The sequence below is a fragment of the Canis lupus genome, chromosome 16 (assembly GCF_048164855.1).
Source record: "Canis lupus baileyi chromosome 16, mCanLup2.hap1, whole genome shotgun sequence".
In the NCBI taxonomy this organism is placed as follows: Eukaryota; Metazoa; Chordata; class Mammalia; order Carnivora; family Canidae; genus Canis; species Canis lupus.
Genome location: NC_132853.1, coordinates 12286645 through 12306731, shown reverse-complemented (window position 1 = coordinate 12306731; position 20087 = coordinate 12286645). Strand labels below are relative to the sequence as shown.

The window sequence follows — 20087 nt, the reverse complement described above, 5'->3', positions numbered from 1 at the left end:
TACAGTCTGAGGCCCTAATGTCAGGGCTGTGATGTATAAATTTGGGGACACAGTTCATGATGATGGTCTTCACCCAAATGCCGTCACATGTAGGTTCTCTAAGACCTCATGCGGACCTTTTAGCTTTCCTGTCATTGCCAGCTTTTAAAAAAGTGAGTCTAGTCCTATTTATTTATTTATTTTTTAAAGATTTATTTTTATTTATTTATGATAGACATATATATAGAGAGAGGCAGAGACACAGGCAGAGGGAGAAGCAGGCTCCATGCCGGGAGCCCGACACGGGACTCAATCCCGGGACTCCAGGATCGCCGCCCTGGGCCAAAGGCAGGTGTGCAACCGCTGAGCCACCCGGGGATCCCCCGAGTCTAGTCCTATTTAAATCTCCAAGCTCACCTCCTGCCCTCCCTCTGAGACCTCAGGGGTTTGGAAAGGCCAGTCATGGGCATGGTCTCCTCCCTACACAATCCTCCCAGGGCCTCAGTATCAGTTCTCCCTTTTTCCTCAGATATACAACTCCTGTATTTTAGTGGGACACATAGCCTCCCAGAACAAGGCTGTCTCCCTAGGCTCCCTGGCACCAGGGGTACCACGACTTTGTTTTGGCCGAGGGAGTGTAAGTGCAGGTGGAGTCAACTGTCCTCCACCCTAGTCACTGGGATGAAGACAGGATGTCTGGAGCTGGCACAGCTGCCTGGGACTGTGAGGCAGATCTGGAATAGAGGCCATCGGGAGGTGGCACAGTCCTTGACCACCTGTCTGCCCCAGACCACTCCAGCTCCAGCTTGCTTGCACCATGATTATCTTGGGCTTCCTGTCATTTTGCCTTCCCACTAATACATTCCCTGGTCCATAGTCAGTGCTCAGTATTCTTTTAGATGACTGGCCAGGCCAAGAGGTGCAGGAGTTGAGCTGGGGCTGGAGCAGCGTGGCCCTGTGTCGTCCGCCTTCAGTGTGACTGGGAAGGCCATTGTATGGGATGATGGATTTGCTAGGTTTTATGTGCTCTGCCTCTTCCTCTATCAGAGGTGGGGTATGTAGTCATGCCCACTCAGGAGCAGAGAGGACTTCTTCAAAGGTTTGCTCAAGGTTGGCAGACCTGGCCATGCACGTGTGCAGGGGACCTCTTCTGTGCAGAGAGGACTCCAGTGAGCTAGCTCTGGCCTCCCTCCACCCCTCACTTCCTCCTCCCTTGGAGAGAAGTGACTTATCTGGTAGGTGTGCTTGGAATGGTAGGCAGGTACGCATGGCCACTTCCTGTGTCTTGCCTCTTGAGGGCCAGGCGTGAACTGGACACACACCTTCTGCTTTGCTCTTCCATGCCTAGATTCGTGGAAGCAGACCCCACCTGGAAAGGCCCTGGGGGTGGTCATCTGCAGCCCAGAGGGCCTGCAGAACTGATTCTGGGGCCGTGTCAGAACTGCCCCGGCAGGTCCTCAGTGTCCGCTGTATGGTGCTGAGGTGACATGTGTCTCTCAGCTTCTTACTGCTCTGATGTTTAGTGTTTCAGAACTTAGGAGGAAAAAGGCAACACATTTATTTGTCCAGCAACCCCCCCGAAGCCATTGTCCCCTCTGAGTGTGGGGCATGCGGGGACCAGACAGGGAGTATCAGGCCCCAGGGCATGCAGAAGTCCCTTCTACCAAGTGCCCAGGGCCTCTCTGGTCTTGTCCATTTCTCAGTGTCCACCATGCTTCCTACTGCCCTATGGGAGGCCAACCACCCCAGGGATGGCCTCTCTGGTCTGATCTGGGCAGGGGCATGAGCAAAGGTTTGCTCAGGGTTGGCAGACCTGGCCATGCACATATGTAGGGGACACCGCTGGGTCACCCCTTAGGGTGTGAGGAGGGCCTATGTGAGGGGGACGGGGGAGTGTGGGGTGTGGAGGCCCTTAGGGCTGTGTTCTAGAAGTTTCTGGCCCCAGGTCTTCTGCTCCCAGCTGGAGCTGTCCTAGCTGCGCTGATCTGTAGGAGGCAAAGGGACACAGCTGGAACCACAGCTTAAGCTTATTCACCAAGCCTCGACCAAGAAGGACGCTTGCTGTATGACCACCCTTCCTGGGGGGCCCACAATCCACATTCCGGACTCCCCTGTCCCTCCTGCATAGGAGGTCAGAAGGCCACCCACTCCTGCCCCTCCAGGTTGGACAGGCCGGAGCGGAGAGGCCTGTGCAGCCTGCACCCTGGGCCCCAGGCTGCCTGGCACTAGAGTCTCGGGTTCTGATTCCCGCTGCCCTGGCCTCTCACCTGTGCCCCCGTCCTTGGGGAGCTGCCCTGTTTCCAGGAAGAGCCAGAGATTGCTGCATCTGTGCGACTCCACTCGGGTCACCCAGTAGCTGGCCATTGAGCCTGTGACTGGGGAGTGGGGTGGGGGGGTGGCGGGTGGTGTGGGGGGTGGGCCTGGGTCTCTGGACTTCTCAGGGGATGGGGACCTGGGCACAGGCTTCTTCCTGGCAGGTGGTGGTGGTGGGCTTGGCAGGACTTCCCCCCCCCCCCCCAGAACTGGGACCACATCCCAGGAGGTCGGGAGGGGCCAGACCACAGCCTCCCACCCCCAGCAGACCTGCATCCCCTCTGGCAGCAGCCCTGGAGTACCCACCCACGGCCACTAGCACGTGCCACTGGAAGGGGTACGGAAACCTCCTCTGAATAAGCATCTGCAGGCCGACGGCTGCACCTGTGCCTGCCGAGAGTCAAGGTCCCCATCAGCCCTATGGGCGGGTGAGTGACCCAGCACCGGGCAGGCTCCCAGCATCTGAGTCTGAGGATGGCCCACTGACACCGCCTGTTGGGGGTCAGGGGTCCCAGGCGGGTGCGGTCTCCCCAAACCCGCCAGCCTACCTGTGATAAAGGTGAAAATGCCCTTTACGAAGGCCTCGGACTGGCACGCGGCGTACTCCTCCAGACCCTGGATGCGGGGGTGAGGCTCAGTCCCCTCCCTCCGCTTTCACAGGCCCTCCTGGCCCTCCTTCGGGGAGGGGACCACTCGTCGTGAGGCCTGGGGGCTTGGACACATCCCACCTGCTTCCACCCTGGTTGCCCTGATCGATCCCTCTAACAAGGAGGGTCCCCGCCATCCCTGTCCGGTCCCTCCTCCCTGACGAGGGCATCCCCCCACCGAGCCCCCACCCGCCCCGCTCAGGTCAGCTTCTGAGGTCCGAGGCCCGCGTCCCAGGTCGGCCTTCTCACCGGGTGCTTGGCGGCCACGGTGTCGTCCACCCGGGACAGGCCCAGGTTCACCATGGCTGGCGGGTCCAGAAGAGCAGGCGGGAGGAGCCTGCGCAGACGGGCGGAGGGGCGGGGCCTGAGCTGAAGGGCAGGGCGGGCGGGGGGCGGAGCCTGGGCGGTGGGGCGGGGCCACGCAGGCGGGAGGGGCGGGGCTGGGGCCTGAGAGAGAGAGGTAAACGTGGAGGGTCTGCGTGATGGTGGGTCGTCTGGGAGATGCGACCCAGATGGCCTTTGCAGTAGAAGGGGAATGAGGCTGGGTCCTGGCCAGGTATCCTGGGGGACAGTGGACAGCAGTTTAGGTGGCAGGTCATGGCTTCAGAGACGGATCCCCTGCGGATCGGGGACAGGAATAACTCACCTGTGCTCCCAGACACAGTGGAGGACCCAGCTACCTGCTGGCCTGAGGATGAGGCCAGGCCTGGGCACATTTCCTCGGTGGGGGCAAGGTTGGGCATTCTGGGAGGGGCCAGATACCTCCTTTGAGGCTCTGGCTTGTCACTAAATGGTCATGTTGACCTTAAAAATAAAAGTTATTTTACCAGCAAATATGAGTTTATTGAGGAATTGCAGAGAATTGCAATTATAATGTGCAAGCCAAAGCAAAACCGCAGACAAGTCTGACTAACAAGGACTGGAGACATTATTTTATGGAGAAGGATGTGGGAGGGGCTGTCCTGAGCCCCAGCCCTCCCGGTAAGTTGCAGAGGGTGGATCTCCTGTGGGAGAGGCAGTGCCCATCTCCCCCTGGTGGGCCTGGACGATGATCCTTCCTGTCGCTGGCTCCCCTGCAGGCCAGCAGAGCCGGGGTCAACTTGGGAGATGGCCCCCTAGTCCTGGTCAGGGCTGCTGACCATCAGCCCCCAGGCCCACTACCTTCACTGGTGCCTGCGCCCCAGGAAGGCTGTCCCGTGCTGCCACGCTCCATGTGCTGGAAGAACTGCTTCTGTCTTCCCAACTACCTGCCTCCCGCAGACCACCTCCTAGATAGTGTGTGAGCAGGTGGGCCCAGGGCCCAGGAAGGGAAGAGGCAGAGGAGGGCATGATGGTGCAGAGAGTAGGCCACCCCGTTTCCCAGTGTGTCTGGGTCCCCCACAGGAGCCTATCACTAATGGCGGATCAGCCTGCACCTGCCTGGCCTGGCCGTGCCCTGTCCTGGAGAGTGCACCACCCATTCCTCACAACTCAGCTTCTCCCCGTGAGAAGGGGGTCCAAGAAAGTGCAGACACTCCACCTCAGCCAGTCTGTGTGCTCCTGCCCTTCTCCAACATGCAACACCCACCCCCTTCCACTCCCATCTGGGGTCCTTCGGAGAATCACAGTCATCACACGCAGTTGGACACGGGCCTGCCCTGCTGGCCCAGGTTAAGTGCTGAGGGTAGCATTCCCTTCCCCCTCCTCTCCCCCTCCCTCTCTCCTCCTTCCTTCCTTTCCCTTCCCTCCACCCCTCCCCTCCCCTGCCCCACTTTTCCTCCTCCCTCTTCTCATTCCCATCCTTAGTGTGGCTGCCCCAGCAAAGGAGCCCCAACAAATGGGAGGATTCCCAAGGCCTGAAGCAGAGGCTGATTGGAGGCAGGAAGTGTGGTCCTGGGTGGTTGAGGCCACCCCCTGAGCCCTGCAGGTGTCCACATGGCTGAGGGCTCTCAGGCCTGCCTTCAAATGCATGACACCCCACCCCAGGAGCCACACCCTGTATACTGAAGCTGAAAGCTGGGGCAGGGTCCCTGGGTGGCCCACAGCCTGTAACTAGGGTACGGATGATAACTGAGGGACAGGAGCACTGAGGGCAGCTGCCTGGTTTAGATTCCAGGTGGTTCCAGGTGAGGGTGGGGGCAGGACCCCTCCTGAAGCCCTGCAGATGTGCCCAGCCCTGATCCATTTCCTGGAGGGACATGGAGGACACAGGCAAGTTAAGAGAAAGTACACAGTGTGTTTACCCAGATGAGGGTGAGCATAGGAGACTCTGAGGGCCAGGGCAGGAGGCTAGAGCTCAGAGCAGCCGAGCAGAGCACCCCAGGTCACAGCGTGGAGGAGGGACTGGTTCCAGTATGTAGAGGGGCACTGTGTGCAGGTGAGGTCCCGGGGACCACAGGGGGGACCTGGCCAGCACACAGCAACCTCAATTCCCCTCCCAGCTCCTGCTGGGGCTCCCTGGGGCAGAGCCCAACTGGGCAGGAGGCCCAGGGGCCCTTGACATCATCCACACTGTTTGGGCTCTTTCTGTGGTCAGCAGGGTGGAGACTCGAAAGCCCTGGAGATTCTTTCTCTTCCCCTGAGGACAGTGGTCTGGGATTAAGAAGTACTGTGGGAGCAGGAACCTGGCTGGGCTGGGCCTGGGGGAGACGGTCAGCAGCCCTGACCAACCACAGCCAAGAGAGTTTACTGAAGGATGTTGGGGCTCCTGGGTTAGTGGGGAGGTAGGGAACCAAGCGAGTGGGAACTGGGGCAGCCCTGTGGGCTGGTGAGCCGGATGGAACAAGAACCTCCAAGGGGAAGTGTTGGGTCTGAGCTGCGGGTACGAGCTCCAACCAGCCCCGAGTTGCGGCCTTCCTCCTCTCGGGGCTCAAACCCCAGGGCAGACCAGAGGGGCCGTGGGGCGAGGGGGCAGCTCTCCACACCTGTGCCCCTTAGTCTTCACAGTGTGGTGCTGGGAGGGGAAGAGGCAGGGCAGTCAGCCAGGACCCACTTGCCCACCAGTGCTGGTGCCTGGATGACAGTGACTGCTGCCCTGAGCTGGACACAAGGGCAGGAGCAGGTGAGGGTGCTTGGAGGAGCTCTGGTTCCTTCGTCCTGGGCAGTTGTGCTTCAGCTGGATGGAGAGGCTTTCAGCTGGACATGAGGAGCCCACCCCTCCACAAACCCCGCAGGGGAAGAGCTTGCCGGCCCTGCTTCCCTCTGGGAGGGGAGGAGGTGGCCTTGTCATGGCCATGGCCTTCCTTGACCGTCTGCAGGGCCTGTTCCTCCACCCACAAGTGGGGGGCACCCCTCAGGGCATCTCTGCTCGATTTGGCCTGGCCCTTGGAGGTGGAGAGGATGTTTGCAGGGCAAGAAAAGACCAGGGCGTGGCCCCAGCTTTGGGGATCTCACCTTCCCTGCTTCTTTTCACACCTGAGGGTGGACCAGCCCTGGCGGGGCAGACAGGGCACAGGGCTCAGCCTGCTTGGGGACCTGCTCTCAGAGCTTTCGGGGGAAAGTGGCTGAGCCCCTTGGGGTAGCCCTGAGTGAAGAGCTGCTTAGGAGGGCCAGGGTGGCCTTCGCTGGATGCCACGCAGCCCGTGGCCCTGGGGCAGGGGGATCTGCTCCTTTGTGCACCTCGTCTCCCTAGAGGGCAGGGACGACCAGGATCAACCTCCAGCGACAATGATGTCTGCTGTCTGGGAGCCCTAAAGCTCCGGCAGCCCTGACCTCCCTTTGGTTGAGGACTTGCCTGTTCTGCACCGGTTCCGTGGATTCCTAGAGGAGGCAGCCTCCCAGACAGGTCTCTCTCCCCCATTCGTCTGCGGCCTGGCGCCGGCCAGCCCTTGTTCCTGTGTTTATCCTGTGTTGGCAGCCGCGTCGAGGCCACTCTGCAGCAGAGCCCACCTGCAGTCCCAGGAGCACCATGCTGCCTGTGAGCCAGATGCCCCACCTCAGGCCTCCCTGGCTCTGTAGGCATGTGGGGAGCCCCGCCACAGAGCCCCCAAGCGGCAGGGACCAGCAGGAGCACCGGAGGCCCTGGCAACCACCCCCGTGCTGGACTCTGGGGGTGACAGGGGTGAGGCTGTGGCCTGAGTGCCCACTGTAGCCAAAGACCGGGCAGGCTGATGCCATCATGCACCCTGTGCTGCAGCCTCAGTGATGGGCTATGTGACTTCATGCTCTTTATGTGCAGCTATGAACTGAGCACCTTCTGGGGCCAGAGCTGGGGAGTCAGAAGCTGATAGGCCACCTGCTGCTCTCATTGTCACCAAGTCCATGGCATATATAGTGTGGAGCAAGGACAGAAAGTCACCACAGAGGAAAATATGGATTAAGCTCAGAGCTTGGAGGAAAGAGGCCAGAGGTGGGGTGTAGGCTGGGGTCTGAGGAGGGCTGTGGAGGAGGCAGAGGCCACAAGCTGCGCAGGGAAAGGCTGGCTCCAGGGCTGGTGCTGGAAGGGTCACAGGGTGGGTGGGCTAGGGGCTGGGGGCAAGGCTAGGGGCTGGGGGTGCTGGGGGCTGGGGCCTGGGTTTCACTCTTGGTGCCATGATGACTCTGGAGAATTTTAAGCAGGGATACACCAGGTTTATGCTCCCTAAGGTTTGCTCTGCCCACTGTGTGGACAGAGTAAGAAAGTGGCTGCGCTGCATTGTAGACCCTTCCAGGGACGTGGGCTGGCTGGCTCCCCTCACCTCGGAGGCTCCTGAGGGGTCCGTAGGCTGCGGCAGTCAGTCCCTTGGCCCTCACTGACCCTGGGAAGGGTGGATGCTTCAGCCTGGCCCAGAAGGCCTGTGGCTGCCGTCCGCGTGTCTCCTGGCCCCACACTTTCTGTGGAGCTCTGGCCTTGGGGCAGGGGGACCTCGGCACCCCTCTGGCCTTCCTGTCCCTCACCCGTACGTTTGGGGGAAGATCTTACATGTATCTGTAGCTCATATATATGCGTGTAAAACAACAAGGTAGAATTTACACCCAGCAGAACTCACTCTGCCATACAGCTCTGTGGGTGTAGATGGACGCAGACATGTGGCCACCACTGTCCTGGCTCCAAAGGGGTCTGCTTGCCCCTCTGCGGGCTGCCATGCCTGCACCCCCACCCTGCCACCCCCAAGCAGCTTTGTAGGGACCTATTCTGGGAGGTCCTAGGAAGGAGTCCTCACTGGGGTCTTCCCGGAAAGGCTTCTTTCACTCGGAGGTGCACCTGGGATCTGAGTGAGCGCACCTCCCCAGGTGGACGGTTTCTTTTCGGCTCCTCCTGCCACGGAGGCCCCGTCCAGCCACCTGGTCACAGGAGATGCTCTGGGGCTTCGGCCTTTCGCTGGTTGTGAATAAAGCCCCCGAACATCCACATGCAGGTGTTGGCAAATGTTCCCGTGTCAATACCGAGGTGTGTGGTTGTCAGATTGTCCTAGGACAGGGATGTTGCCCTTTCTGAGGATCCACCAAACCCGAGCCAGCCCGGCAGCGGGTACGGGCGGCTCTAGAGCTGTAAGCAGTCCCAGACTGCTGTCCCCCGGCGTGTACCCGCACTCACACACAGGGCTCACGTGCTTATTTTCCACCTGGATGTCTTTGGTGAGGTGGTTTTCCAAATCTTTTGCCTGTTTTTTTTTTTTTTTCCTTTTTTTAACTAGAGTTGCTTGTTTTTCTTATCATTGTATCTTGAGAGTTCGTTATAGATTCAGGATTTAAGTCCTTTATCAGATGCCTGTTTTGTAGATGTTTTCAAGGGAAGGTTTTCACCATGTTCTCCGCAGTGACCCTGGGGCCTGGCCTCGAGCTGGCAAGAGCTGGCATCTCCTGAAACCCAGAGAAGGCAGCTCTCAGAAGCCCTCTGCCCCCCCCCCCCCCACTGGGGGATGAGCTGGGGGAGGACGGTCTTTCTCTGACCCCATAGGCCCTTCCAGTCTGGAGCACTGAGCAGCACTGCCCTTCCCCGGATGTTTGCCCCATCAGTGGTGCACACGGAAGCCACGAGGTGCTTCTCAAGTGGAGTCTGGTGCACACGGGAGGTCACTGTGGAGGCCTTGCCAGGGAGCCCCCACCAGCCTGTGGCGCCATCCTGGCGACACCCTCCCCCACTTGCTTATGCAACTGTTGATAAGGTGGTGTGACACCATAATCCACCCTAAGTGGCAGCTCAGCTCCACCCTCTGGGGGGCAGTGGGATCTAGAGGCAGACATACCCAGGCCTCTGTCACCACTGGGCTGGCCAATGGTGACTTCACTCCTGCATGGGTAGGAGCAAGTGAGGACTTTGGGGACCCAGACCCTGAGTGGGGGCCTGCTGGTAGAACAGCCTTACACACCCTGGGCCCCGAGCCCCAGCCAGTGTGGAGGTGGCTGGAGGCCAAGACCAGGTCCCTGCTTGGTCCTCGGTGACTGGCTGGCGGGTCTGGGGGACAGATGCTCAGACGAGATTGGGAGAGGTGAGAGGTGTGAGTCCGCCTCTCTGGAGCCCTCCAGGAAATGACCCCTGGGGCTGGTGGGGGATCTCGAGTGACTGTGTCAGACAATGGACAAAGGGGCCAGAGTTTCCAGGGCCACGTGCCTTTGGCTGCCGACTGCTCCAGCCTAAGCCCAGCTGGGCTGTGCTATAAAGCCGGCATCCCAGGCTCAGATTAGGTGTCGGGTGGAGGACGGCATGGCGATGAGGTGTGTCCTGCTGGGCCAGGTCCTGGTGCTGCTCTGGCTGTCCGGGGCTTGGGCTGAGGTCCTGGTACAGCCAGATTTTGATGCCAAAAAGGTAACAGTGACCCCTGCACTGTGCTGTGGGCAGGTGGGGGGCCAAGCCCACGGGCCCTTGCCCTGTGCCTTGTCTGAGAGCCCCAGGACTCCCTCTCTGTTCACTGCTGACCAACCCTGCAGGGTAGTCACTGACCCACTTCACATTTGGGGGGACTGAGGTCATGCAACCCGCCCGGGGAAGGTGGAAGAACAGGGGCTCATGCCAAGAGCTGGGCACTGGGGGACCCTCGGCTGTGTGGTTCCAGACAAGCCTGTATGGTCATGTGGCTTTGGGGCCCAGGGTGCTGGGCAAAGCCGGCCATAGATCTGCCTTGCAGTTCTCAGGTCTTTGGTACGTGGTCTCCATGGTCTCCGACTGCAAGGTCTTCCTGGGCAAGAAGGACCACTTGCTCATGTCCAGCAGGACTATCAGGGCCATGCCAGGGGGCAACCTCAGTGTCCACATGGAGTTCCCTCGGTGAGTGGGCCGGGCCGGGTGGCGGGGGCAGGGGTCCAGGCAAGCAGCTGAGGGCAAGCACTGGGTTTGTCCCCCCAGGGCTGACGGCTGTCACCAGCTGGATGCTGAGTACCTGAGGGTGGGCTCTGAGGGGCACTTCAGAGTCCCAGGTAGGTCCCGCCCACCCACCTCAAGGGACCCCTGACAGCTTCTCTGCAGGGTGACCTGGGGCAGCCTCCTGCCTGGGACCAGCCCCATCCCCGGCTCCTGCCCTCCCTGCCCTCCCCCTCCCTCTTCCCCCAAGGTAGGGGCGGCTGTGGGGGCGGGGAGGGGGGCTGCGCCTGGGCCCTGCGTGCTTCTCCAGGCCACTGGCCACTGCCTCCACAGCCCTGGGCTACCTGGACGTGCGCGTGGCAGACACAGACTATGACACCTTCGCCGTGCTCTACATCTATAAGGAGCTGGAGGGGGCGCTCAGCACCATGGTCCAGCTCTACAGTGAGGCCCCACTGCCCACCTTCCCTACTGGGCCCACCAGACACCCCCTCTGCCCCGGCCAGGCCTCACTGGACACCCTCCCTGTCTCCCCCGGGCCCCACCCCTTTAGAACCCGCCTCCCCCACCATCACCCCTAAGTTCAAGCCAAGAAGGACCAGGAGGGGGTGGCAGGAACCCCAATCTTTGCCTGGGTAGGACTTAACTCGAGGGACACTGAGGGCCTGGCCTGACCTTTTGAGGGTGGGGATCCATCCTCCCCTGCCTGAGAGCTCAGTGGGGGCTGAGATCCTATTTTGCCTTCATTTCTGAACCTTGGCAGATGGGGTCGGGGTGAGGGCTGGAGGCTGGTGTTGGGAGCCTGAGGGCTATGGGGCCCGGGGGGATGTGACCCTGGGGAACAGCGAGGTCATCCCAACCTCCCAGACACCTGGTTATGACCTAGGAAAGGACACCCCTTTTCGGTGCCTTCTAGTCGCCTTGGTCCCTCAGCCAGGCAGGCACTTTTATGCAGTGCACAGCCTCCCCAATCTTGGATGGTAGACCTGATGTCAACTTTCAAGGAGGAGCACTGAGACCAGGAGACCTCCTCTCCCCTCTCCTCCCGTCTGTGAGCCACAGAAGACTTCCACCCTCCTCCTCTCCCCTTACCTCTGTGAACCACAGGAAACCTCTACCCTCCTTCCCTCCCCTCTGTGAACCACAGGAGACCTCCACCCTCCTCCCCTCCCCTCTATGAGCCACAGGAGACCTCCCCTCCCCTCACCACTGTGAGCCACGGAGCTCACAGGGGCCCTGCTGTGCCTCAGGCCGGACCCAGGAAGCAAGTCCCCAAGCCACAAAGGCCTTCCAGGACTTCTACCCCACCGTGGGGCTCCCCAATGACATGATGGTCATGCTGCCCAAGTCAGGTGTGTGGACCAAGGCCTGCCCCAGGCCCTTCCTGCTCCCCCAGGGGGTGCACGGCAGGATGTGGCCTTGTCTTATTAGGGTAGGTTGGCAGGCCCACCTCCTTCCCCCCAGCATGCACTAAGGACGAGGTTTTAGGCCCAGAAGGGAGAGTCTTTGAGTGGGTGGGGCTGTTTGGGGGCCCAGGGCATCCAGAGTGGGGCTGCAGGGAGGGTGGGCAGTGCCAGGCAGCTCAGCCTCTCATGAACCGTGTTCCTTCCCGCAGATGTGTGCTCCTCTGCAGGCAAGGAGGCTTCCTGACCCATCCAGAGACCCACCTTGGCCCTCCTCCCAGGTAGGAGGGAGACAAGGCGACTCCTCTGTCCTGTGCTCCTGGGCCTGTGTGGGCAGCTCCAGCTCTGCATGTACAGATCCCACTGCTCACACCCCCTACCCAGCTGCCCGGCCATTCACTTTCATGATTCAGGCCTCAGCTTCCATGTTACCTCTTCCAGGAAGTCTCCTCTGATTTCCTAGGGCTGTCTTAACAAATTACCATGGCTTCTGGCTCACCCCCTGGGGTGTCTGGGCCTTGGTTTCCCCCAAAGGGTCCCATGAGGCGGGACCTGCCACCTCTCAGGTCACTGCTGTCACAGGGCTGGGGACCCCGGGAGCCCTTGGGATGTGGAAGCAGGTGGACTCTTGGGGACTGTCTGGCCCCTGACCAAGTTCACAGTGAATCATTTGGGAGCCTATGTAAAACGCTACAGAACAGCAGTGACAAGGCAGCCACCCAGTCAGGGACAGCCGGTGCCCCTACCGGCAGGCCTGCATGCTTGTGCAGTGCGCGCATCTGGCTTCCCCACTGTTGTTCCACTCTCCCTGGCCGTCCTGGCTATTTGCCCAGCGGGTCTGGAGGACACGGCTAGCCCCCAGCACACACACGGTTGTGGGTGGGAGGAGAGGTGGGTTTGGGGCAGCACCCTCGGGGTGGCTCACCTTCAGGCAGGGTGAGCCCATCCTCTAGCTGTGTGCCTCACCCCAGCTTTCAAGGGAACGTGCCCCAAGCAGACCACCTCTCAGGTGCTGAGTCTGGGGGTCTTGTGGTTCTGGGGCCCCTCTGGCGCTTTCTGGCCATGCCAGCCCCTTGTTGCTGGCCCTCGAGCAAGAGAGGCATGGGGCACCTTGCCGTGCGTGGGTCCAGCTGGCAGTGGCCGAGGGGTGCTGTGGACTGGGGATACCTGGGGTTACTGTGCCTTTCCTACCTGCGCAGAGGGAGCTGGAGCAGCAGGCCTCATCGCCCTGACTTCTCTGGACCCAGCGTCCCCCCTATGCCTGGGGTAACTCCGTCCTCCCCATCCTTGGGCCCCCCTTTCCTTTCAATAAACATATTCTGCAGTCGAGAGGCTCCTCACCTCTTTGCAGAGGCTCTTGGAGAGGGCACGGCGAGCCCCGTCTTGAGCCAGGGCTCCTGGGGAAACTGAGGCAGGGTAGTGGGTGTGCAGGGGATACTGAGCCCTGGGCACTGCCTGGCTTGAGGGACCAGGAAGTTCCAGTTCAGCCTGGTACCTACAAGGGGTGGTACTCTGTCTGATGTACCTGGCCCGGCCCCCATGCGGTCATAGCACCTCCAGGGAGCCAGGGTGCCTTGCTGCTGGGGCTCCTCCAGGCACGCACAGACCCCTGCCTGCAAGAGCCGGAGGCGCACTAGAGTGGGGACTGCGACACTGGACTTGTTGGGGCGTTCCCTCCTGCCGCGGGGTGACCTTGAGCTTGTGCATGCCAGAAAGACCTCGGTGAGGCCTGGAATGGGGTCATGGTCGTGGCCGGAGCCCTGGGAACCCTTGCAGCTGGCCTGGCCCAGTTGTTCCACCATGGACCCCAGGACACACACAGGGAGCCTGCTGCCTGCCTTACCCGGGAAGTCGAGGCACAGAGAGGTCAATGACTTGCCCAGCACAGGTCCAGGTTGAGGCTCCAGCCAGTGGTCAGGCTCCAGGGCCTGGGCTCCATGCTGACCCCCTGTGACATGAGGGGGTGCAAGACAGCCCTCCTGGATGCACGGCCGCCAGCGCTCTTGTCTTGTCCCGACAGGTTGTGCTTCAAAGGGCCGGGCGTGGGCCAGGCGTGAGGCGGGCAGGAAGGGAGTGGGGTCCTGCTTCATTGCTCATGGGTTGAAGCCAGGGGCAGGCAGCAGACCCGCTGAGGGGCATCTGTGCTCGTCCTGCCCCCCACACTTCCTGTCCTCTGTCTCCTGCCTGGCTGAACGCATCCCCGGAGGCCCTCTCTGCAGCCTGGGCTGGCACCAGGCTGGGGCCCATGTCAGCCAGTCCTCAGCCTCCTTGGAGCCTCCGCCGCTCTGACTGTGTGGTAGCCCCCTCGGGCTCTGCTGGGCCGGCCACCTCTGGGCTGCCCCGTCCTAGCTGGACCTTTCCACACCTGCCTGACCCTAAACTGGGCAGCCTTTGTGGGAGACAGTGCAGTGCCAGGAACCAAGGCAGCCAGTCCCCCTAGTGGGGGGGCCTCCCCTTCAGCTGACCAGGCCTGGAGCCATTCCAGGGTGGGCTTTCCTGGCGCTGAAGCTGGGGAGGCTGCCTGTCACCTGTCAAGAACCAAGGATGTTGATCTGCACAGACATTGCTTTGGGCGCCCTTGGGCCCCCCGGCCACATGGCGCCTGTCCCTCTGCTTTGTGGCCATTGTAGCCGGGAAACCCAGGCATGCAGCTTGGTCTGAATCATGCAGCTAGGAGGCCCAGGCTGCTGCCCATGAAGGCCGGCTCCTCTTTTACTTGCCATGCTTGTCCTCAGGGATAAAATCGAGTGGCAGGGTACACAGCTGGGGAAGGGGTGGCTCTGGCATCCCTCCACACTGGCTTGTGTCCTGGCTATGCTCATCGGCTGGGTGGGTTGGCAAGACAGGGTCTCTCTCAGGCCATTCTTCTGGGGGTGGGTCATACCTGGCTGTGCGCCAAGGCCTGAGTGTGTCCAGGGTGGATGGGCAGGGGGCCTGGCCTGGGAGTGGATGTTGTCATAGTGGGCAAGGACAGGAACTGCGGGAAGGTAGCTCTCCGGTGATCGCTGTGGCCCCCACCTCCATCTCCCGCAGCTCCCCCTAACCCGGCCCCTGCGCCTCCTCCACGGGGGTGCGCCCAGGGAAAGGAGACCCTCCTTCATTTCCCCCAACAGGAGGGTGGGTCCCCCCAGGTCCGTGCTGCCTCAGCCAGCCACCCTCCTACCCCCCACCCTCCCAGAGCCTTTCCTCGTCTGGGCCAAGACTGGCTGGAGAAAGCCTGAAAACCACTGTGCACCCTGTGGGGAAGGTGTTCTGAGCCTGTGGGGCCTGGGTGTGGTGTGTCCGTCTGTTGGCCCCCACAGGGTGGGAGCTGTGTCCCCAGCCGTCCCACGGTGTGTGTGTGTGGGGCTCCACCTCTCAGGTCCTCTGGTTGCCCCACTGCAGGTGTCAGGTGTCGTCTGGGGCCAGGAAGGTGGTGGCACCACTGCTCCAGTGCAGGCCAACCCCAGCCTAGTGGCTGTGGATATCACTGGGCCTGTGCAGTGCCTGGGCACAGGGCTATTCCTCTGAGTGCTCTCAGCCACGTGTGCTGATGACATCCTCAGCTTCTTGCGCAATGGGCTTGCTTTCCCAATATAAACCTGGTGCTGGAGGAGCAGAGGCCAGGGGAGCAGTGATGGAGGCTGGGCTGCTGAGTGCCATCCTGGGCCTTGTCACGGTGCAGGGGGAGACAGCCATGCTGGACCTGGATCTGCAGAAGGTGGCTTTTCTTTCCGACGTGGGGAGGTCTAGCGACTCAGGACCCGGTCCCTCCAACCCCCAGCCAATTCCAGAGCAGATACAGCAGGGGCCCCAGGACCCACCCGGTTCAGCCTGGACAGAGCAGGTGGCTGAGGGCCCCAGGAACCACCCGGGTCAGCCCTCCCCTTGAAAGCAGGTGTGAGAGCAAGCGCCCAGGGACCGGCAGGGTCAGAGCCCTCCTGAGGGTCTCCTATGGGTGGGCCAGGTGGTCTTCCAGCATCCCGGGACCGGGGCTCAGTGTGGCCACCTCCTGCTCCTGGGTCAGTGGGGTCCCCGCCCCGGGAGCTCTGGTAGTAACAGGCACATGAGGCTCCGTGCGGGGAACTTCCTGCTGCACTTGCTCCGGTGTGGCCGCTCTCCTGGGGTGGGGCTCATCTGGTCTCTGGTTCCCATCTAGATGCTTCTTTGCCCGAGGTCCTTCTTTGCCAGGTCTGTTCTAGTGGCCAAGCCAGAAGCACCTCCGAAGGCTTGGAGGTGACATGCACTGGGGACGTGCGTTCTTTCCTCTTGCCAAATGATCGGTTTCCACGTTTCAGACGGCAGCCCAGGTTCCGGGAGGTTTCTGAAGGCAGGACCTTCCCACCCCAGCTCCCAGTGTGGGGGACGAAGCCACCGCCTCCTGCGGGTGACACAGGTCGCTGGCTGCTACTCCCTCTCTCAGGCTCTGACCATGGATGCCCCCGGCGTCCTGGCCCCAAGGATGGGGTGCTGCTGTTTGGTGGGCTGAAGGGACTCCTCAGAAGGGTGATGACCGCTGCTTGCTGTCCTTTCAGAGACCAGCAGTGTCCTGCTCAGGGACCCTGGGGGGCTTGCCTTCCTGGACGGGGCTCTGGCTTCTCTCTCTAGATTGCAGGATTCTGGAGGGAAGTTGGTGTGGCCTCCAGCCAAAACCTGGCACTGAAGACCCCAAAGAGGCTGGAAGCCTTGTTCCTGACCTTGAGCGGGCACGAACTGCTGGTGAAGGCTGCATATTACAGGTACGGGGCCACGGCAGGGACAGATGCGCGAGGCCAAGTGCCAGGGAGCCGCCTGACCGCGCCAACTGCAGCTGTGGATCCACATGGTGTCAGTCGTCCCTGTGTCCAAACCCCGAGACCTCAGCCCCCAGTCCCCCTGGCAGCTTGCAGACATCTGCCCTGACACCTACATCTCCCAAAGATGAGCATGGAGTTTTGATAAAGCCCCATGAACTTATAGGAAGGAAACATGGGCCTGTGTGGCTGGCTCTTAGGAGGTCAGAGCCCCTGAGGGAGAGGCTGGCCTGGCCCCAGCTCTGCAAACCCCCGCCTCGTCCCAGCCCAGGCTCCCCTGGGCACAGACCTGCTGCCGGAGGCCTCCCTCTCTCTGTACCCCTGGGATGAGCCTGGCAGGAGGAATGCCGGCTGGCGTTGCCCTGATGAGTGCTTCACTGGCTTTCAGCTCAGGAAGTTGTGAGACAGAAAACATAGTGGGCTCAGAGATAGACATGTCGGGGACATTCGTCTTCCCTGGTAAGAACCGTTGCCCTGTTGCTACAGTTACAGCCCCCAGCTCTGCGTGCCCACTACACTGGCTTTGCTATCTTTCTGCACCGTTTCCCATGCAGTTCCCTGTACCCCTCCTTATGCCCCAGATGCTCCCATTCCCTCAGCACAAGGTGGGGTGGCCTTCAAGGGCTGCTGTTTTCCCTTGCCTCACATGATGGGAGGGTCCAGACACCGGGAAAGGAGGGGGCAGGCCCCACAGCCTGCAGGGGGGCATGTCCCTCCCTCCCACTTACTCCCCAGGCCACAGGGAGATCCAAGTGGTAGATACGGACTACGAGCAGTATGCCATTTTGCGGTTGTCCCTCCACTGGCAAGGCAAGGACTTCCGTGTGCTCAAGTACTTCAGTAAGCTTGGGCTGGGGTGGGAGGTGGGGGGTGGGGCGTGCCACTGCCCTCCTTGGGACAGCCCAGCTCAGCGCTCCTGCGCCCCCCCACAGCCCGCAGCCTCGAGGACGAGAATGGGCCAGGCTTCTGGAGGTTCCGGGAGCTGACCGCAGACACGGGGCTTTACCTGGTAGCCCGGCACGGTGAGCCCCAGGCCTCCTGGGGGGCGTCGGGTGGGGGCCCCCCCGAGGTGGGAAGGGGCCTGTCCTGCAGCACCTGACCACCCCCCACCCCGCCCCGCAGGGAGGTGCGCCAAACTCCTGAAGGAGGTGAGCCTTGCCCTAGTCTGCTGAGCTTCGCAAGCTGGGGTCTCCCGGCCTGACGGGGCCCCGGAGCACTCGGGACCCTGGGCCTCCAGGGTGCTGACATCAGGCTGCGAGAGGGCCCTTGGGGGCTGAGAGAGGGACAGGGGAGGCTGGGCCCTCGAGGGACCCCCCCTTCTGTCCCATGGGCGCCAGCACCCCCCCAGGTGGGGGCAGGGAGGCACTGGTTCCCCGTGTCCCAGGGGATGCTGGTACATCCCCTGCATGATCCCCCCCACAACATGGTCCCGAGATGTGGGGCTGTGACCCTACCTTGCATGTGGAGAAACTGAGGCCTAGGGAGGCTGTGCTCACGGTTCTGCTGCTAGGACGCCGGGTCCACCCATGCGCCTAAGCACAGCCCTTAGGGGCCTCTGAAGGCCAGGCGCTGCCCTGAGGCCCTGCCCTTCTGTGTCCCAGGAGCTGATCTAGAGGACCCCAGGCCAGGATGCTCCGCCCCCCCCCCCAGGGGCTGCTTGCACCTGCTCTGAATAAACCCCACTGCCAAACCCACTGCCCGAGTGTCTTTCTTGGGGGAGCGGGGCCTGAGGGGTGACAGATGAGGCTGTGGGGGGGTTGCACTACTGCCCTGAAAGTGATAGTGACCCCGACGCCCTGGTGGCCTGTGCTCACTGTGTGCATTGCTGGTGAACGGGAGCCATTCCCACCCCATCCCTGGCTGGAACTTCTCCCAGAGAGGGCTGAGCTGGGGGTGCTGTGGCCAGGCAGGGCTCCTTCCCTTGGGGGCCCGGGGCCCACACAGTCAGATGCAGGGGGAGAGCCCTGTGCCCTCTCTGTCCTTCCCACTTGAGGGTCATACCCAGCCTGCCCTGCTCAGAGCCCAAGGCCAGGCCCCCAGGTGCGTGGGCCCCAGAGTCATGGTGCCGGCTACCCCCTGCTCCCTGAGCCTGAGCGCACCAGGCCCGGTGCCCTCGAGTAGAGCTTTGGTTAGGTCTCCCAGGTGAAAGAGGGTCATGTTGCCCTTCTGCCTACATTCTTGCACGGCTCCCTGCTGCCCCAACCTCAAATCCTTGGTTATCATGTCCAAGGCCCCCTGGTCATGGCTGTTCTTCTCTCCACCACCGGCTTTCTCCCACCCACCCCTGCATGGTTAGCTCAGTCTTTTCAGGGTCATTCCGCACGCTGTCACCCCATAATGTGCACTGACTATCTCATCAGCCCATTTTCTTCCATCAGTGGGGGCTAAGACCGGAGGCAGACAGGGTGGCCTGGTCAGGGCAGGGCATGTGGGGTGAGCGTGAGCCCATGGCACTGGGCACAGCTGGGAGGACAAGGCTTGCGGGGAGCAGCTGCCTTGTGGGTGAGGCTGGAGAGTGGTGCCTGAGGTCAAGCAGTTCTGGGGGCCTGGTGAAGACCTACCCCACAAGAGCACAGAAACCCCATTGTCACTCAGGGGTCCAGCGACTGCCGTGCAGACCAGCCCAGAGCGAGGCCTGGAGTGGGGAACCTGCCTGGGACCTGCTGGATTGAATCCTGAGCAGTGTTCCCACAAGACCCATAGGAGTGACATCTGGAAGCTGCATTCTGGCAGCTTCAGGGTGCTTGGCGGACAATTTGGATGTTCCATGGATCTTTCTGGACGAAGCTTGCAACAAGTGTGAGGTGAGGAGCCTGCAGGTGGACTTGCTGTGGGGTCGTGCTCCTGGGCTTGGGCAGCAGTCACCAAGTCCCCGGGCCAGTCATGGCACTGAGCCGTCAGGGGTTTATTCCTTGCGCATCTGGACACCGGAAGCCCCACATTGGGGTGGTCTCTGGTGAGAGGCCCCTCCTGCCTGCAGCTGCAGGTGGCCTTCCCGCTGTGTCTCACATGGCCTCAGCTCCACTGCCAGGGAGAGCTGGCTGTGCCCCCCTCCTCTTAGGAGGGTGCCTGTCCTAGCAGGTTCCAACCTGCCCGAGAGGCCCCACCTCCAGACACAGCACAGTTGGGGTTAAGGCTCCAGTGAGGCATTCCTGGGGACACCATTCAGTCCCTGACAAAAGCCAACCCCATTCAGAGGATGACAGCGGCATCCAGGGCCTCTGCCAGACAACACAAGTGCCCAAGCCGCTGGACATGCTGGGAAATGGCAGAACTATACGCCCGCTGACAGCCAGAGGACTCATGGGAGAACAGATAGGGCAACGAATGGGGCCAACGCAGAGGCTGTGAAGAGAGCTGGTGGGGAGCTAGTGCTGCGGGGCACCGAGCCAGGGCTCTCCTGGATGGGTTTGGCACGCTGCAGGTGGCAGAGGTCGTGGCTGTGACCCTGGACGAATCAACACAGATGTCGGAGCCTTGGAGGGGAGCAGAGAATGGCTGGGGTGGGGGCGGGGGGTGGGGGCAAGGCCAGGCGTGTAGCCTTGTCCTAGCCACAGAAGGCAGCGAAGATGAGGTGGAAAAATATCGGAAGAGATAGTTGCCAAAGTATGCCCACCTCGATGAAGCACATCTCTGAGGCTGCGGAGACCTGAGCGCCCGGCCTGGGCCATGGAAGTCGGAAGTCGACCTCACAGGCTGAAGCGGGGGGTGGGGGTGGGGGAGCTGTCTCAGAAACCAACTCTTGTTCTAGGAAATAAAGCTATTTTTACACAGA

The 20087-nt window shown here is 61.6% G+C and overlaps 3 protein-coding genes and 1 long non-coding RNA gene across 31 annotated transcripts in view; 2 read left to right on the top strand and 2 right to left on the bottom strand.

Annotated features, from left to right (window-relative positions):
* The window catches only part of LCN15 (lipocalin 15), a 22130-nt gene extending 9263 nt beyond the window's left edge, over window positions 1-12867 (top strand). The window contains exons 1-7 of one of the 15 annotated variants that reach the window (XM_072778761.1): window positions 3366-7266; window positions 9972-10104; window positions 10183-10253; window positions 10471-10581; window positions 11325-11489; window positions 11753-11821; window positions 12740-12867. In XM_072778761.1, the coding sequence (XP_072634862.1) occupies window positions 7179-7266; window positions 9972-10104; window positions 10183-10253; window positions 10471-10581; window positions 11325-11489; window positions 11753-11787 (603 nt within the window). In that variant the 5' untranslated portion in view covers window positions 3366-7178 and the 3' untranslated portion in view covers window positions 11788-11821; window positions 12740-12867. The other 14 variants (XM_072778769.1, XM_072778765.1, XM_072778759.1 and 11 more) reach the window with 14 other exon arrangements.
* On the bottom strand, window positions 1514-3276 carry TMEM141 (transmembrane protein 141). Of its 3 annotated transcripts, none has more exons than XM_072778777.1 (5): window positions 3189-3276; window positions 2841-2907; window positions 2563-2682; window positions 2247-2354; window positions 1514-1964 (listed from the first exon to the last, which is right to left on the bottom strand). In XM_072778777.1, exons 1-5 carry the CDS (start codon window positions 3240-3242, stop codon window positions 1951-1953), a joined length of 363 nt encoding a protein of 120 aa, XP_072634878.1. In that variant the 5' UTR covers window positions 3243-3276; the 3' UTR covers window positions 1514-1950. The 3 variants fall into 3 exon arrangements, with proteins under 3 accessions (XP_072634878.1, XP_072634880.1, XP_072634879.1); XM_072778779.1 differs by having other exon boundaries at window positions 2247-2273; XM_072778778.1 differs by having other exon boundaries at window positions 2599-2682.
* Window positions 3335-13684, bottom strand: LOC140606012 (uncharacterized). The gene is made up of 3 exons (XR_012008490.1): window positions 13384-13684; window positions 6652-8699; window positions 3335-3557 (listed from the first exon to the last, which is right to left on the bottom strand). It is a non-coding gene; the product is annotated as an uncharacterized lncRNA (long non-coding RNA).
* On the top strand, window positions 13627-20087 carry LCN8 (lipocalin 8). Of its 12 annotated transcripts, XR_012008488.1 has the most exons (8): window positions 13627-15366; window positions 16128-16258; window positions 16701-16771; window positions 17048-17152; window positions 17245-17334; window positions 17435-17460; window positions 18908-19116; window positions 19509-20080. XR_012008488.1 is itself a non-coding variant. In XM_072778746.1 (7 exons), the coding sequence occupies exons 1-7, from the start codon at window positions 15073-15075 to the stop codon at window positions 18989-18991; spliced, it is 801 nt and encodes a 266-aa protein (XP_072634847.1). In that variant the 5' UTR covers window positions 13627-15072; the 3' UTR covers window positions 18992-19818. The 12 variants fall into 12 exon arrangements, 10 of the variants coding, with proteins under 10 accessions (XP_072634847.1, XP_072634848.1, XP_072634852.1 ...); XM_072778746.1 differs by having other exon boundaries at window positions 18908-19818; XR_012008489.1 differs by lacking the exon at window positions 17435-17460 and having other exon boundaries at window positions 13630-15366; window positions 19509-20087.

Bases quoted from the DNA above. Each gene is read 5' to 3' on its own strand.
- TMEM141 (XM_072778777.1), bottom strand. From the start codon at position 3,242: ATGGTGAACCTGGGCCTGTCCCGGGTGGACGACACCGTGGCCGCCAAG. The intron at 2,908-3,188 runs GTGAGAAGGCCG...CCCCGCATCCAG, and splicing joins CCGTGGCCGCCAAGCACCCG to GGTCTGGAGGAGTACGCCGC. The intron at 2,683-2,840 runs GTAGGCTGGCGG...GACTCTCGGCAG, and splicing joins CATTTTCACCTTTATCACAG to GCACAGGTGCAGCCGTCGGC.
- LCN8 (XM_072778746.1), top strand. From the start codon at position 15,073: ATGACATCCTCAGCTTCTTGCGCAATGGGCTTGCTTTCCCAATATAAA. The intron at 16,772-17,047 runs GTAAGAACCGTT...CTTACTCCCCAG, and splicing joins GGGGACATTCGTCTTCCCTG to GCCACAGGGAGATCCAAGTG. The intron at 17,335-17,434 runs GTGAGCCCCAGG...CCCGCCCCGCAG, and splicing joins TTACCTGGTAGCCCGGCACG to GGAGGTGCGCCAAACTCCTG.